General features: G+C 35.5%; 1 protein-coding gene across 2 annotated transcripts in view; it reads left to right on the forward strand.

Moving 5' to 3' along the window:
• RGSL1 (regulator of G protein signaling like 1) overlaps positions 1 to 17,419 on the forward strand; it is a 75,147-nt gene that overhangs the window by 39,310 nt on the left and 18,418 nt on the right. For both annotated transcript variants that reach the window (XM_045074335.1, XM_045074336.1), the window contains one exon: positions 9,385 to 9,490. In XM_045074335.1, coding sequence (XP_044930270.1) covers positions 9,385 to 9,490 — 106 coding nt within the window. The remainder of the gene's footprint in view (positions 1 to 9,384; positions 9,491 to 17,419) is intronic.

A 17,419-nucleotide genomic window follows, 5' to 3' on the forward strand; every position in this document is an offset into this window, starting at 1 on the left:
TCTTTTTTTTTTTTTACCAATTTGTATGGGTTATTTATATATTCTATACATGAGTCACCTATCAGTCACAAGTCATATAAGGATAATATTCTCTCTCTCAATGGTATCTCTAACAAACACAAGCTCTTAATTATAATCCAGTTAAAATGGACTTTGTTTCTTTACTCCAAGTATCTTTATTCTATAAAGATACTCATGTTTTTAACTATAAGCTTCTTTGCATTGCCTTTAATGTAAAGATCTATAGTCTTAACTCTTTAAATGTTATACTATAGAATTCACCAGTGAAGTCATGTGGTCCTTGGTTTTTCTTTGTTGAGAGGTTTGTCATTAGTGATTCAGTCTCTTGTTATAACATGTTCAAATTTTTTATTTCTTCTTGAGTCTGTTGGATAGTTGTACATTTGTCATTAGCGATTCAGTCTCTTGTTATAACATGTTCAAATTTTTTATTTCTTCTTGAGTCTGTTGGATAGTTGTACATTTCTTGGAATTTTTCCATTTGTCTAGATTATCTAATTTATTGGCATATAATTGTTTATAATCTCTTTTTATTTCTGTAATGTTGATAGTAATGTCTCTACTTTCATTTCTGAGCTTAGTAGTTTGAATCTTCTATTTCTTGGTCAGTCTAACTAAATATTTATCAGATTTTTCTTTTTTCTTTTCAAAGAAAAAGCTGTTGGTTTTGTTGATTTTCTATATGGGTTTTCTGTTCCCTATTTTGCTTACTTCCATTCTAATCTTCATTATTCTGTTGTACTGCTAACTTTGGATTTAGCTTGCTATTCTTTATTTAGTTCCTAGAGGTATAAGTTTCATTTACTGATTTGGCATCTTTTTTTCTTCAATATCTGCATTTACAAGAATAAATTTCTCTTTGAGCAATACTTTTGCTACACCTCATATGTTTTGTTATCTGATTTTTTAATTTCATTTAGCTCAAAATTATTTTACTTTTCAGCTACAGAATTGCTATTTGATTTCTTTTTGTCATTTCTATCTTTTTATTGATACTTTTTTGGTGAGACACCATTCTCTTGACTTCCTTTAGTTCTTTGTCCATACTTTCCTTTAGCTCTTTGAGCATTTAAGACAGTTGATTTAAAGTTTTTGTCTAATAAGTACAATGACTGGACTTTTCATGGACACTTTCTATTGATTTCTTTTTTTTCTGTGAATGGGCCATACTTGGTTTTTTGCATGCCTTATATTTTTTTTGTTGAAGACTAGACATTTTGGACATTATATTGTGGCAGCTCTGAAAATGAAATTCTCCCCTCCTCTTCAAGTTTGCTGCTGTTGCTTTTGTGGGTGCTGTTTTCTTTGGTGAAATTTCTCAACTATTTTTGTAAAGTCTGTACTCTTTGTTATGTGTGACCACTGAAGTTCGTGTTCTACTTGCTTGTGGCCAACCAGTGTTTTGATAGTTTCCTTAAATGTCAGAAAGAAAAAAAGAAAAGGAAATAAACAAAACAAAAAGAAAAATTACTCTACGGGCCTTTGCAGATTGGCTATGTGTTGGAATACTCTTTCAATGCTCAGCCAGGCTATTTACAACTCTGCCTTAGCCTTCATTTTCCATTTGCCTGGACCCTGGAGTTCAGCCAGAGGGGAAAGTTTTGGATCTTCTCATGACTTTTCTGAGCACACATCCAGTTTCGGGCATGTGAATAGCTTTCTTAATTCCCCAGTATATGTGGGAGCTTTAAAAGCCCTTATTACCCCATGTATACACTTCTTTCCCCAACTTTGTGTTGTCTGATGTCCCAGCTGTTGGCCCAGTCTACCGTACCCAGTACTTGTGCCTATAAATGCTTTCAACAAATGTCACATGGGATGCCTCTCAGCCCTAAAAATACTCCTAAATAGGGAAAAACAAAGGCTAGTCCTTATGCCAGTTCTTCAGGGAGCCAAGAGACAACTTCATTTCAAGAAACAAACACATTCTTTGAAAATTAGATCCATATTGCTATCTCTGGCAATAGAAGCCTGCAGCAAGAATGTAGGTTGCTGTCATATGGCCACCACTGATGTGGCATCACAAAGGAATGCAAGGTGGACAACTTAACAATGTCACAACACTTTCTTAGCAAACTCAGCCTCTTCTTTCCTTACTAAGCTTTTCCCTGGTTATTATAAGCTCTTGACCAAGTTCAGAATTCTGTAAAACCCTGATTATGAACATTTTGCCACATCTTTAGTTGTTTTTATGGAAGATGGATCCCTGGAGCTCCCTACTTAATCATTTTCTGTGATGTCATTCCCTATTATACTTTTTAATCCATGAATTTAGTGTATTTCTCCACTTATTTAAGTTTTCTTTAATTTCTTTCAATAATGTTTTCTGTTTTTCCATGTAATATTATTTTGTAGCTTCCATTACATTTGTGTTTAGGCCTTTGATGTTTTCTGATACACTTGTGAATGGTATAATTTTTAAAGTTTCATTTTTAAATTGTGTCTAGCATATAAAAATATGTTGATTTTTACATATTGGTCTTGTCATCTTCTGCTTTCCTAAATTATAAATTCTAAAAATTTTTTTGATTTTTATACACACAATTATGCCCTCTGCCAATAAAGAGTTTTATTTATTATGCTAAAATTTTTATACATTTGGTTTCTTTTCATTACTTCATTGTTCTTACTAAATCCTACATTACCCTTTTAGATAGAAATGGTGTTGGCCATCAGGGATGTCCATTATCACCACTGCTATTCAACACAGTACTAGAAGTCCTAGCCTCAGCAATCAGACAATAAAAAGAAATTAAAGGCATCCAAATCAGTAAAGAAGAAGTCAAAACTATCACTCTTTGCTGATGATATGATACTTTATGTGGAAAAAACAAAAGACTCCACTCCAAATCTGCTAGAACTTGTACAGGAATTCAGCAAAGTGTCAGGATATAAAATCAATGCACAGAAGTCAGTTGCATTTCTATACATCAACAACAAGACAGAAGAAAGAGAAATTAAAGAGTCAATCCCATTTACAGTTGCACCCAAAGCTACAAAATACCTAGGAATAAACCTAAAGAATCTGTACTCAGTAAACTATAAAGTACTCATGAAAGAAATTGAAAATGACACAAAGAAATGGAAAAATATTACATGCTCATGGATTGGAAGAACAAATATTATGAAAATATCTATGCTACCTAAAGCAATCTATACATTTAATGCAATCCCTATCAAAATACCATCCGTTTTTTTTTTTTCAAAGAAATGGAAAAAATAATCCTAAAATTTATATGGAAGAAGAAAAGACCTCGAATAGCCAGCAGAATGTTGAAAAATAAAGCCAAAGCTGGTGGCATCAAGACAGTATGGTACTGGCACAAAAACAGACACGTAGCAGAATGGAACAGAATAGAGAGCCCAGAAATATACCTTCAACTCTATGGTCAACTAATCTTCAACAAAGCAGGAAAGAATGTCCAATGGAAAAAAAGACTTCTCAACAAATGGTGTTGGGAAAATTGGACAGCCACATGCAAAAAAATGAAACTGGACCATTTCCTTAAACACCACATATGAAAATAGACTCAGAATGGATGAAGGACCTCAATGTGAGAAAGGATTCCATCAAAATCCTTGAAGAGAACACAGACAGCAACCTCTTTGACCTCAGCCTCAGCAACTTCTTCCTAGGAACATCGCCAAAGGGAAGGGAAGCAAGGGCAAAAACGAACTATTGGGACTTCATTAAGATCAGAAGCTTTTGCACAGCAAAGGAAACAGTTAACAAAACTGAAAGACAACTGACAGAATGGGAGAAGATATTTACTAGCAAACAACATATCAGATAAAGGGCTAGTATCCAAAATCTATAAAGAACTTATCAAACTTAACACCCAAAGAAACAAATAATCCAATCAAGAAATGGGCAGAAGACATGAACAGACATTTCTGCAAAGAAGACATCCAGATGGCCAACAGACACATGAAAAAGTGCTCCACATCACTTGGCATCAGGGAAATACAAATCCAAACCACAATGAGATACTACCTCACACCAGTCAGAACTAAAATTAAGAAGTCAGGGAATGACAGATGCTGGCGAGGATGTGGAGAAAGGGGAACCCTCCTACACTGTTGTTGGGAATGCAAACTGGTGCAGCCACTCTCGAAAACAGCATGGAGGTTCTTCAGAAAGTTGAAAATAGAGCTACCTTATGACCCAGCAATCACACTACTGGGTATTTACCCTAGAGATACAAATGTAGTGATCCAAAGGGACATGTGCACCTGAATGTTTATAGCAGCAAGGTCCACAATAGCCAAACTATGGAAAGAACCTAGATGTCCATCAACAGATGAATGGATAAAGAAGTGGTGTATATATATACAGTGGAGTACTATGCAGCCATCAAAAGAAATGAAATCTTGCCATTTGTGACGATATGGATGGAACTAGAGGGTATTATGCTTAACAAAATAAGTCAACCAGAGAAAGACAGTTATCATACAGTCTCCCTGATATGAGGAAGTTGAGAGGCAACATGTGGGGTTTCAGGGGGTAGGAAAGGAATAAATGAAACAAGACGGGATCGGGTGGAAGACAAATCATAAGAGACTCTTAATCTCACAAAACAAACAGGGTTGCTGGGGAAAGGGGGATAGGAAGAAAGTGGTTGGGTTATGGACATTGGGGAAGGTATGTGCTATGATGAGTGCTGTGAAGTGTATAAACCTGGCAATTCACATACCTGTACCCCTGGGGCTAATAATATGTTATATGTTAATTTAAAAAATTTAAAAAAAGTTTTAAGGGGCACCTGGGTGGCTCAGTGGGTTAAATCTCTGCCTTTGGCTCAGGTCATGATCTCAGGGTCCTGGGATTGAGCCCCACATCGGGCTCTCTGCTCAGCAGGGAGCCTGCCTGCCTCTCTGTCTACTTGTGACCTCTCTCTGTCAAATAAATAAAATCTTTAAGAAAAAAAAAGTATTTTTAAAAGAAGGAAATGGTGTTGGCAAGCTCACTTGTCTCAATCTCAAGGAGAGATTTAATTACAAACTTCATTTCTTTAAAATATGTAGGATTTTTCAGATTTTCTATTTCTTCTTGTGTCATTTTAATATGTTGCATTTTCTACAAATTTGTTGATTTCATTTGAAATTTCAAATATTTTGTTGTTTATGATACCCTCTTATTATAATTAATTATCTATCTCTAGGCATATAATTTTGGATGTAATATTCTGTATCTACAAGTAGATATATTTGATTAAGTATGTTCAGATTTTCTATATCTTTTTTTAAGGTTTTATTTATGTATTTGAGAGAGAGATAGCATGAGTGATGGGGATGAGCAGAAGGAAAGGGAGAAGCAGGCTTCCTGCTGCTGGGCTCAATCTCAGGACCCTTGGATCATGACCTGAGCCAAAGGCAGACACTTAACCAACTAAGACACCCAGACCCCAGATTTTCTATCTTTGATGGTAATTTTAGAATACATTTGTATCCATTATTGAAAGAGAAATTTTTTAAACCTCCCCTCTGGATTTTTACTTCTTTTTCTAAGACATGCAGTTTTGGGGGCCCCTGGGTGGTTCAGTCAGTTTAGCATCCAACTCTTCATTTCAACTCAGGTAATGATCTCAGCATCATGTGTTTGGGCTCCACTGGGCTTCATGTTCAGCAGGAAGTCTGCTTAAGATCCTCTTTTCCTCTTCCTCCACCCCTCCCTGCTCTCACTCTCTCTCTAAAATAAATAAATAAATAAATAATTCTTTTTGAAAAAACGACTTGCAGTTTTTCCTTTATATTATTTGAGGCTACATCTCTAGATACAAGCAAATTTGGAACCATTATAGATTTATGGTAGAAAATTTCATTATTTCTGATAATGCTTCTTTATTGTACTTTGTCTAATATTATCTGATCCAATTAGATATCTAATTATATCTAATAGTCATCACCTTTCTTTCTGGCTAGTGTTTGCTTGTTATATCCTTTTCCATTCTTTTATTTTTTTAGTATCTCCTTCTTTTATATCTAAGGTGAGCCTTTTTTTAATTATTTTTTTATATTTTATTTTTTTTAATTTCTTTTCAGGGTGCCAAAATTCATTGTTTATGTATACCACACCCAGTGTTCCATGCAACACATGCCCTCAATAATACCCATCACCAGGCTCATCCAACCTCCTACCCCCTGCCCCTTTAAAACCCTTAGATTGTTTTTCAGAGTCCACAGTGTCTCATGGTTCATCTCCCCCTCCAATTTCCCCCAACTCCCTTCTCCTCTCCATCTCCCCATGTCCTCCATGTTATTTCTTATGCTCCACAAATAAGTGGGTTCATATCTGGGCTCTCTACTCTGTTCCACTGGTCTATGTGTCTGTTTTTATGCCAGTATAAGGTGAGCCTTTTTTAAGCAGAATCTCTCTTTTTTGGTATTTGCATTTTTGTTTACTCCAATTTGAGAATTACCTTCTAATTATTTAGTCTGATCACATTCACTGTAACTTCTCATGTATTAGGTTTTAAATGCTACCTTACTATTTTCTATTTGTCCCTTCTGTTCTATGTTCTCTCTTCTCTTTTTGACTTTCTTTAAGATTACAAATTGTTTTCTGATAATTCCATATATTCTTTCTGTTAATGTGTTGTTTTTACATGTTTTCTTCTCTTACTGGTTACTATATAGATTTCAAAATGCATCCTTGACATTAAAGTTTATAAGTCACTACTTTTGCTACATATATATTACTATTTTATAAATTAAAATTCAGTTATGCTTACTCACAACATATTCACTTTTTCTTTCTTTTTCATCATTTCCTGCCCCTCTAAGTTGCCTCCAAGAACACCTTTTGGCATTTCCTTTAATGTAAATTTTAGAATTATCTGTATTTTGGCTCTGTTTGATAACATGGTCTTCAGCTGTAGAATTCTTGTTGGTATTACTTTCTTTTAGCACTTTGAAGATACCATTTTACTATCTCTTGGCTTCCTTAGTTCATTTTGACAAGTCAGCCTAACATCTTCACTGGCATTGTTTAGTAGAAGGAAATATTTCTTTTATTCATTGCCCACCCCCCCTTCATTTTCTCTTTGTTTCTACTGTCATGCAATTTTAATAAGACATATATAAGTATTTATACTACTTGTGGTTTCAGGACTTCCTGTATTTCTGATTTGATGTCATTTGTCAGTTTTAGAAAATTTTCAGTTATTATCTCTTCAAATATATGTCCTGCTCCATTTTATTTTTTCCCTCTTTCTGATAATCGTACTTCATTATTTTTTACATTATAGCCACTTGCTTATGTCTTCTATAATTTTTCTTCATTTTCCATATTTTTCTCTGTATGTTTCAGTCTGCATATTTTCTTTTGATCTAACTCCTAGTTCAGTAATTTTCACTTTGTTGTATATAATTTGTCATTAAAATGATTTATTAGTTCTTAATTTCATTAATTTCAGTCATTAAATTTTTTATTTTCAGAATTTTTTCTTTGTATGATACTTAGTCTCTGTTGATATTTTACTCCTTTTAATGCCATATATTATATTAATAACAGTAATTTTAAAAGTCCATATTTGGATTTCCTATGTCAATTTCAACTGTCAACTCCTCCTCCCCTCTTTTTTTTTTTTTTTTTTTTTTTTTTTGGTTAGATCTTTTTAAATACCTTGCTATTTCTGCTTTATTTTTTTAACATGGTTAGTTAGAAAAAACTGTAGAGATAATTTAAGGTTCTGGGTAATGTTATTTTCCTCCAGAGAGGATTTTATCTTACATCTGACATACACTAAACTAGTAACATCCAGATAACCTTAATCCATTTAGTAAATGTGTTGGTTCAAAGCTGATTTTTATTCCTTTTGATGGATGAGCTATTTCTGCTTTCCTTTATTTCTTGGGATCACAATTGAAAGACTGGTACTTATCAGAGCCCCTGCTCCTGCGTTGGTTTGAAATTTTGCCTTCTTCTGCCCTGAGACTCTGCCAAAAGTCTTGTTAAATTTTTCAGTAGCAACTATCATAATTGATGTGTGTTTTGAGAATAAAACCAGTGCCAGGGTTTTTTTTTTTTTTTTCCTTTTTCTAAAGGCCAGTGGCTTTGTCTTCTGACCTGTTGTGGTTTTAACACTGTGAACACCTCTAGGATGTCAGCTTAAACTTTCTGGTTTCTAACATCCTCCTTGTTTCTAATTTCTATGTTTTTATTGTGTTTTGTTGTAATTTTCTACAAACTTATATATGAGTTTTAAAATGTATAATTTTTTTATCCAGGTTTTATAAGTGTTTATACTGGGTCTTTGAGTTTCATTTGTGTGGATTTTTTTTTTATCTAGTCTTCCATCATCTGGATTTTATTTTTTTTTCACCAATTCAATTGCATTTATTTAGAAGATATATATATATATATATATATATATATATATATATATATTCATCCTTGCCCTTAATAATTTGACAGTCTATATATTTTCTTATACAATACTCACCCCAAAGGGCTTTCCTAAGATACTGAGATCCTTGGAATCTATTATTCTTCAATAGTAATGTTTTAATATACTTTTTGAAATAATGTTTTTATATAGTAATAGGGAACCAGACACCCACTCTAAACTGCGTATGGTGTGATAGAATAGCTTTTAAGAGCTTGCATTGTGGGGCACTTGGGTGGCTCAGTGGGTTAAGCCTCTGCCTTTGGCTCGGGTCATGATCTCAGGGTCCTGGGATCCAACCCCTCCTGCATCAGGCTCTCTGCTCAGCAGGAAGCCTGCTTCCCTTCCCCTCTCTCTCTGCCTGCCTCTCTGCCTCCTAGTGATCTCTCTTTGTCAAATAAATAAATAAAATCTTTAAAAAAAAAAAAAAAAGAGAGAGAAGCTTGCAGTGGAAGCAGTGTTCTCAGAAGAGAGAATGATTTCAGTTAAAGCCAGGAGATAGAGGGAACGCTTAACAAAGAGCTCCAGATTCTGTGAGAGTTTGCTGATTACAGAGCAGGAGCTCCTGAGGGCAAGTGAAAGGGCATAGGATGGGATAAGAGAGGTGTCAGGCAGACTGAATGTCTTGTGGAATATAGTCCAGTCAATATGGCTGATCAGAGGAAGGATAGATAACATTTGGTGTTAAAATGGGAAGAAATACAATAGGCTTGGTCTTAGGAGGTCTTCTGAGGAAGGTGGCTTCTTGGCCTAATGACCAACACACTTAGATAACACAATCTGGACTGAAGTCAGGGTAAAAATCATCCCCAAGTCTCTTTTCAGTAGTAATGTCCTGAGATGCTGGACTGTTGTGGGAACTGTGGTTCTTCCACATGTACTTGATGTCTGATAAGTATCTTTTTAAATTTGTCCCTTCTTATTCTCTGGAATATTCTTTATAACATGGTGTTACCTAACTGTGATTTTTCATTAGATATTGCACTGGAAGTTGTCAGAGAACCAAATGTGTTTTCAACCTCACATAGGAAAATGTCCTTCTTCAGAAAGGCTGGTGTAAGGAAGCCCTCGTTAAGACCCAGGTAAGACATAGGATCTGGTTACAGCAATATACTCCAGACACAAGTTCTCTTTAATCTCAACATGTTTAATGCTGAATTTATCTTTCTGTACATGGATATTTTGCTTCTTTCCACATGTCATACACATATGCAAGGCACACTTTATTATTTATTCATTTATTTATTTATTTATTTATTTATTTATTTTTAAGGTTTTTATTTTAGTTAGTCAACATACAATGCAATATTGGTTTCTGGAGTAGAAATCAGTGATTCATCACATACATACAACACCCAGTGCTCATCACAAATGCCTTCTTTAATACCCATCATCCATCTAGCACATCCCCCACCCACCTCCCTTCATCAAGCCTGTTTTGTTTTGTTTTAAGATTTTATTTATTGGGCACCTGGGTGGCTCAGTGGGTTAAGCTTCTGCCTTCTGCTCAGGTCATGATCTCAGGGTCCTGGGATCCAGCTCCACCCGCATCGGGCTCTCTGCTCAGCAGGGAGCCTCTTTCCTCCCCTCTCTCTTTCCTCCTCTCTGCCTACTTGTGATCTCTCTCTGTGTGTCAAATAAATTAAAAAAAAAAAAGATTCTATTTATTTATTTGACAGAGATCACAAGTAGGCAGAAAGGCAGGCAGAGAGAGGAGGAAGCAGGCTCCCAGCTGAGCAGAGAGCCCGATGTGGGACTCCATCCCAGGACCCCGGGATCATGACCTGAGCCAAAGGCAGAGGCCTAACCCACTGAGCCACCCAGGCGCCCCAAGCCTCAGTTTGTTCTCTATCATTAAGAATCTCTTATGGTTTGTTTCCCTCTGTCCTTTTTTCTTTTCTCTCTTCCCATATGTCCATGTTTTCTTTTTAATTTTCATATATGAGTGAGATCATATGGCATTTGACTTTCTCTGACTTATTTCACTTAGCAGAATATACTCGAGCTCCATCTGTGTTATTGCAAATGGTGAAATTTCTTTCTTTTTTTTTGATGGCTGAGTAATAATGCACCATATATATATATGGTGGAATACAAACACACACACACACACACACACACACACCACATATTTACCCTTCATCAGCTGATGGACATTTGGGTCTCTCCATAGTTTGACTATTGCTGATAATGCTGCTATAAACATTGGGGTGCGTGTACCCCTTTGACTCAGTATTTTTGTATTTTGTATTTTGTATTTGACTCAGTATTTTCTTTGGGTGAATACCTAGTACTACAATTGGTGGTTCATAGGGTAGTTCTATTTTTAAGTTTTTGAGGAACCTCCATAATGTTCTCCAGAGTGACTGCACCAGTTTGCATTCCCACCAAAAGTGCAAGAATGTTTTGCTTTCTCTGCATCCTCACTAACACCTGTTGTTTCTTGTGATGTTAATTTTAGCCATTCTGACAGGTTTGAGGTGGTATCTCATTGTAGTTTGGATTTGTATTTCCCTGATGATGAGCATCTTTCCATTTGTCTGTTAGCCATTGAATGTCTTCTTTAGAAAAGTGTCTATTCTGGGGCGCCTGGGTGGCTCAGTGGGTTAAAGCCTCTGCTTTCGGCTCGGGTCATGATCCCAGGGTCCTGGGATTGAGCCCCACATCGGGCTCTCTGCTCAGCGGGGAGCCTGCTTCCTCCTCTCTCTCTGTCTGCCTCTCTGCCTACTTGTGATCTCTGTCTGTCAAATAAATAAATAAATCTTTAAAAAAAAAAAAAAAGAAAAGTGTCTATTCATGTCTTCTGTCCATTTCCTAACTGGATTATTTTGGGGGGAGGGTGTTGAGTTTGATAAGTTCTTTATATATTTTGGATACTAACCCTTTATCAGATATGACATTTGCAAATATCTTCTTCCATTCTTTAGGCTACCTCTTATTTTTGTTGATTGTTTCCATTGCTGTGCAAACATTTGTTATATTTTTGAAGTCCCAATAGTTCATTTTGGCTTTTGTTTCCCTTGTCTTGGGCAACATGTCTACTAAGATGTTGCTATGGCTGAGGTCAAAAAGGTTCCCGCCTGTGTTCTCTAGAAAAATTTAGATAGAGTCTTGTTTCACATTTAGATCTTTCATCCATTTTGAATTTATCTTTGTGTATGGTATAAGAAAGTGGTCCAGTTTCATTTTTCTGCATGTTGCTGTCCAGTTTTCCTAACACTATTTGTCAAAGAGATTCTTTTCCATTGAATAATCTTTCTTGCTTCATTGAATATTAGTTGACCATAGATTTGAAGGTCCATTTCTGGGTTCTCTATTCTGTGCCATTTAATCTATGTGTCCGTTTTTGTGCCAGTACCATACTGTGTCAATGCCTCAAGATGCCTCCAAGTTTGTTTTTCTTTTTCAGAATTTTTTTTTTTTTTTTTTTTTTTTAAAGATTTATTTATTTATTTGACAGAGAGAGATCACAAGTAGGCAGAGAGGCAGGCAGAGAGAGAGAGAGGAGGAAGCAGGCTTCCTGCTGAGCAGAGAGCCCGATGCAGGACTCGATCCCAGGACCCTGAGATCATGACCTGAGCCGAAGGCAGCGGCTTAACCCACTGAGCCACCCAGGCGCCCTCAGAATTGTTTTTTTATTTGGAGTCTTTTGTGGTTCCATACAAACTTTAGGATTGTTTGTTCTAGCTCTGTGAAAAATGTTGGTGATATTTTGATAGGGATAGCATTAAATGTATAGATTGGTTTGGGTAATATAGACATTTTAACAATGTCTGTTCTTTCAATCCATGAGCACAGAATGCTTTTCCATTTCTTTGTGTCCTCTTCAATTTCTTTCATAACTGATCTATAGTTTTCAGAGTATAGATCTTTTACCTCTTTAATCAAGTTTATTCCTAGGTCTCTTATTGTTCTTGGTGCAATTGCAAAAGGTATCAATTACTTGAATTCTTTTTCTACTGCTTCACTGTTGGTGTATAGAAATGCAACAGATTTCTGCACATTGATTTTATATCCTGCAATTTTGCTGAATTCATGTATTAGTTCTAGCAATTTTTTTGGTGGTCTTTTGGGTTTTCTACATAGAGTATGATATTGTCTGTAAATAGTGACAGTTTTACTTCTTCCTTACCAGTTTGGATGCCTTTTATTTCTTTTTGTTGTCTAATTGCTGAGGCTTACACTTCCAGTACTGTGTTAAATAGTAATGGTTGAGAGTGGACATCCTTGTCTTGTTCCTGACCATAGGAGAAAGTTCTCAGTTTTCCCCCATTAAGAATTATATTAGCTATGGGTCTTTCATATATGGTCTTATGATGTTGAAGTATGTTCCCTTTATCTCTCTACTTTCTGAGGGTTTTAATCAATAATGGATGCTGTATTTTATCAAATGCTTTTTCTGAATCTATTGGCAATACCATATGGTTCTTTTCCTTTCTTTTATTAATGTGATGTATCACGTTGATTGATTTGTGAATATTGAACCACCCCTGAACCCAGGAATAAATCTCACTTGATTGTGGTGAATAATTCTTTTAATATACTGTTGAATTAGATTTGGTGAGTATTTTTGCATCCATGTTCATTAGGAATATTGGTCTGTAACTCTCCTTTTTTAGTGGGGTCCTTTTCTTGGAATCAAGGTAATACTGGCTTTGTAGAAAGAGTTTGGAAGTTTTTCTGACTTTTTTTTTTAATAGTTTGAGAAGAATAAGTATTAACCCTTCTTTAAAGTAATTCCCCTGAGAATATACCTGGCCCAGACTTGGGTCAATTTTCTTTTCTTTTTGATAGGTCTGGCTAGCAGTTTGTCAGTTTTACTAATTCTTTTGAAGAACCAGGTTGAGTTTTATTAATCCATTCCACTGGGTTTTTGTTTGTTTGTTTCTATATTGTTTATTACTGTTCTAAACTTTTATTTCCCTTGTTCTGATGGTTTTAGGCTTTATTTGCTGTTCCTTTTCTAACTCCTTTAAGTGTAAAGTTAGGATGCATGTGGGAGACTTTTCTTGCTTGTTGACATAGACCCAGTATGTTTTCCATCTTCTCAACTTGACCATGATTCTCTTGTAGACCATGCCATTCATTCAATAATTCATTTTTATTCAGTAATTACCTCTTAATTACTAGGTATATGAAAAGTCCTTAAAGAAGATAAAGTTATAGTAACACATACAAATTTGGTAGTCAAAGTCATTGGAAGAATATTTTGCACAGAGAAAGTTTTCTGAAGTATGCTTTCAGTTATTGATAACATTCCTTGAGTGTGGTAAGTCCTCTAACTCTTCTAAATACTCTAGAGAGACCTCCCTTCCCTTCAAGGAACTGAAATTATTCTCTGAGCATCAATCATTTATTCCTTTTGCTCTTCCAACTTGTACCACTCCCCACTCTCCATTATGTTTACAGAAATACCTATTTTCCAATATTTTTGAGTGTAAATATCACAGAAATCATATAGTCCAGTTTCATATCTTCAGTTAAGACCAAAGGAGAATGGCCCAGGGATACCATAGTTGCAATTCTCTTAAACTTTGTCCTAGCCCTCATTCAATATAATAAACAATTATTGACCATATACTGTGTCCCAGACACTCACGTTACAAAAAATAAAATATAATCCTTGCCTTTAATCTAATAGAGAATTAAATAAAATACAAGGCTGACCTTATAATGTTACAATAAAATATTGACTAATTACTATAAGAGTATAGGAAGGAGAAGGAAATTTTGAGTGAGTATTAGGAAAAGTCAGAGTATCAGAAGAGGCCTCAAACTACATGTACAAATTCATGTGCATGTTCAAAGAAAAGTGAGTATTTTAGGGGTAGGGCTAAATCTTCTAAGCTAAAGAAATGATACCAACATATAAACTCACAAATATAAAAGTACTTAAAAACTTAAAAACAGCCCAGTGATGTTAAGCATAGAATGCATAAGGTAAAGGGACATAAAGCATAAGATTAGAAAGCCATATTGAGATCAAATAATAGAAAGAAGGTCTTGAATAAATTATTAAGGAATTTGTATTGTTTAACTGGAAATAATAATTCCTTGGCATTTGTTAGAACAAGAGTACCAGAAATGCCTGTTATATAGATTTAAAAAACATTACCCTGGGGCACCTGGGTGGCTTAGTTGGTTAAGCGACTGCCTTCAGCTCGGGCAATGATCCCGGAGTCCCAGGGTCGAGTTCCATGTCAGGCTCCCAACCCCATGGGGAGTCTGCTTCTCCCTCTGCCTTCTCCCTTCTCATGCTATCTCTTGTTCTCTCTCTCAAATGAATAAAGAAAATCTTTAAAAACAACAACAAAAATTACCCTGGCAGAAATAATAATGATATATAAGAAGTCTGAGAATCAGAGACCAAAAACAGAAATAATAGTTAGAAGTCCATTGCAGTTGTTCAGACAAGTGATAATAAAAGTTTGAATTAAACAGTGGGAGTAGAAATGGAAGGGAAGATACAGATTTTAAAATGACTGAAGAGGAAGAATCAGATTTCTGGAATGGTGGAGTAAGAACATCACAAATAGCTTCCCCATAAAAGCAGTGAAAAACCTGAACAAAACTTTCAAAAGAATTCAGAATTAATTTTATTAGTAAACTAATTAATAAATTATTTTACCTAATGTAAGGTTTTCCGACGAAATAAACACAACACCAGGCAAAGTGGGTGCAAGGCAAGATTTATTAAAAACGCTCTCCGGCGAAGTTTCAGGGATCAGGAGAAGGGGAGCCAGGAAAGTTGCGCCGGGAGGAGGTGGGCACCCTCGGGCGAGGTTCCGCCACTCTGGAAAGCAGAGTGGCGGAAGTCGCGCCCAAGGCAGGGAGGAGGGGGCTTTTAAGGGGTCTTGGGGAAAGCTCAGGGGTCTTTTGGCAAGTTTCCCTTATTTGGATATCCCGCCGCTCATCAGGATCCCATTGGTCCACAGGAGCCTGGGGCGGGGGTCTCAGATTCCTGCTTGGGCCTTTGTTCTCCTGTCCGAGCTCAGGTCTTGTGGAGGGAACTTTCGCCATCTTTAGTAGCCCTTCCTGCCAGCCCAACACCTAATATGTCAGTTTTAAAGAACAACAACAAATTATGAGACATACTCCCCCCCTCTCCCAAGAAAAACACACACGAAAGTATGGTTCATACACAGAAGAAAAAAAGCATCAATATAAGCTGTCTCTGAAGTAATTTAGATGTTGGACTTACCAAAGTCTTCTAGGCAATATGTTTCATGAAATAAAGGAAACCATGTTTAAAGAATTTAAGGAAAGTCTAAGGATAATAACTCATCAAATAGAAAATATTAATAAGATAGAAATTGTAAAATAGAAACAAATAAAAATGTGGAGTTGAGAAGTACAATAATTGAAATGAAAAACTCACTAGAGAGAATCAACAGCAGACTTGGCAGAAGGAGCAATGAACTTGAGAATAGGTTGATATACATTATCCAGTCTGAAGAAGAAAGAATAAAGAAACATAAACAGAACCTCAGAGATCTGAGAAATTCCAGTAAGCATATCAACATGCAAATAAGGGAAATCCCAGAAAAAGAGGAAAGAGAGAGAAAGAGGCAGAAAATTTTTATATATATAATGGTTGAATATTTTCAAAATTTTATTACAACCCTAATTAAGACATACAAAAAGCTTCATGAACTCCAAATAGGAAAAACTCAAAGGATCCACATCTAGACATATCATAGTCAAAATGTTGAATGACAAAGAGAAAAATCTTAAATGCTACAAGAGAAAAATTACTTATATTCAAGGGAACTACAAAAAGATTAAAGTTTACTTGTCATCAGAAACAATGGAGACCAAAGTTGGGATGATACATTCAAACTAAATAAAAGCAGAAGGAAGTAAATAATAAATGTCAGAGTGGAAGTCAACAAATGTAGACCAAAAAATAGAAAAAAATCAAGGCACAAGTAGGTTTTTTGTAGAGATTAAAAAAAGAAGAAGACGAAAAGAAAAGAAAAAAAAGAAATGATAAACCATTAGCTATAGTGGCCAAGGAGGGGGAAGAAATTGAGATGACACAGATTCCCAAAGTCTGGACTGAAAGAAAACATAATCACTGACTCTATAGAAATTAATAAGATTTTAAAGAAATGTAAGGAACAAATTAGACAACTTTGATGAAATTAATAAATTTCTAGAAATACCCAAATTTCTGAAACTGACTCAAGAAGGAGAAAATGCAAATAAATCTATAACAAGAGAAAAAATTAAATTAGTAACCTAAAATATTCTCACAGAGAAAAGTCTAGATACAGATGGCTTCACTGGAAAAAATCTATGCAGTAATTAAATGACAAATAATACCAATAATAGTCCATAAACTCTTTGAGAAGATAGAGATAAGGAACACTTGCTAAATAATTCTATGAGGCCAAAAAAGTATTATCCTGATCCCAAAGTCAAACAAAGGTATCATAAGACATGAAAGTTACAGACCAATTTCCCTCTCAAATCTTGATATAAAAATCCTCAATGAAACAATAGCAAACCAAGTCCAGCAAGATATAAAAAATATTATACAACATGACCAAGTGGGATTTATCCCAGGAATGCACAGTTGCTCTAACATCCAAAGATCAATTAATACAGTATGCCATATTGATAAAATAAAGGAGAAAACTCCACATGATTATCCCAATGGGTGAATGAACGCATTTTACAAAATCCATCACCCGTTCATGATATAAATTCTCAATAAAATTAAAATATAAGTGTACCATCTTATTCAAATAAAGCTCATCTATTAAAAAAAAACTTAGGTCTAACATCATACTTAATGAAATAAGTATGTAAAGGAGGAAGGATAAGTTGGACAACATGTGGATGTAGGTATAGAGGCTTAAATAATAAGTATGACAAAGATGAGGTTGAGGGGCACCTGGGTGGCTCAGTGGGTTAAAGCCTCTGCCTTCGGCTCAAGTCATGATCCCAGGGTCCTGGGATCGAGCCCCGCATCGGGCTCTCTGCTCCGCAGGGAGCCTGCTTCCTCC

Source organism: Mustela putorius, unplaced genomic scaffold (assembly GCF_011764305.1).
Source record: "Mustela putorius furo isolate JIRA1106 unplaced genomic scaffold, ASM1176430v1.1 tig00537335_pilon_pilon_pilon, whole genome shotgun sequence".
In the NCBI taxonomy this organism is placed as follows: domain Eukaryota; kingdom Metazoa; phylum Chordata; class Mammalia; order Carnivora; family Mustelidae; genus Mustela; species Mustela putorius.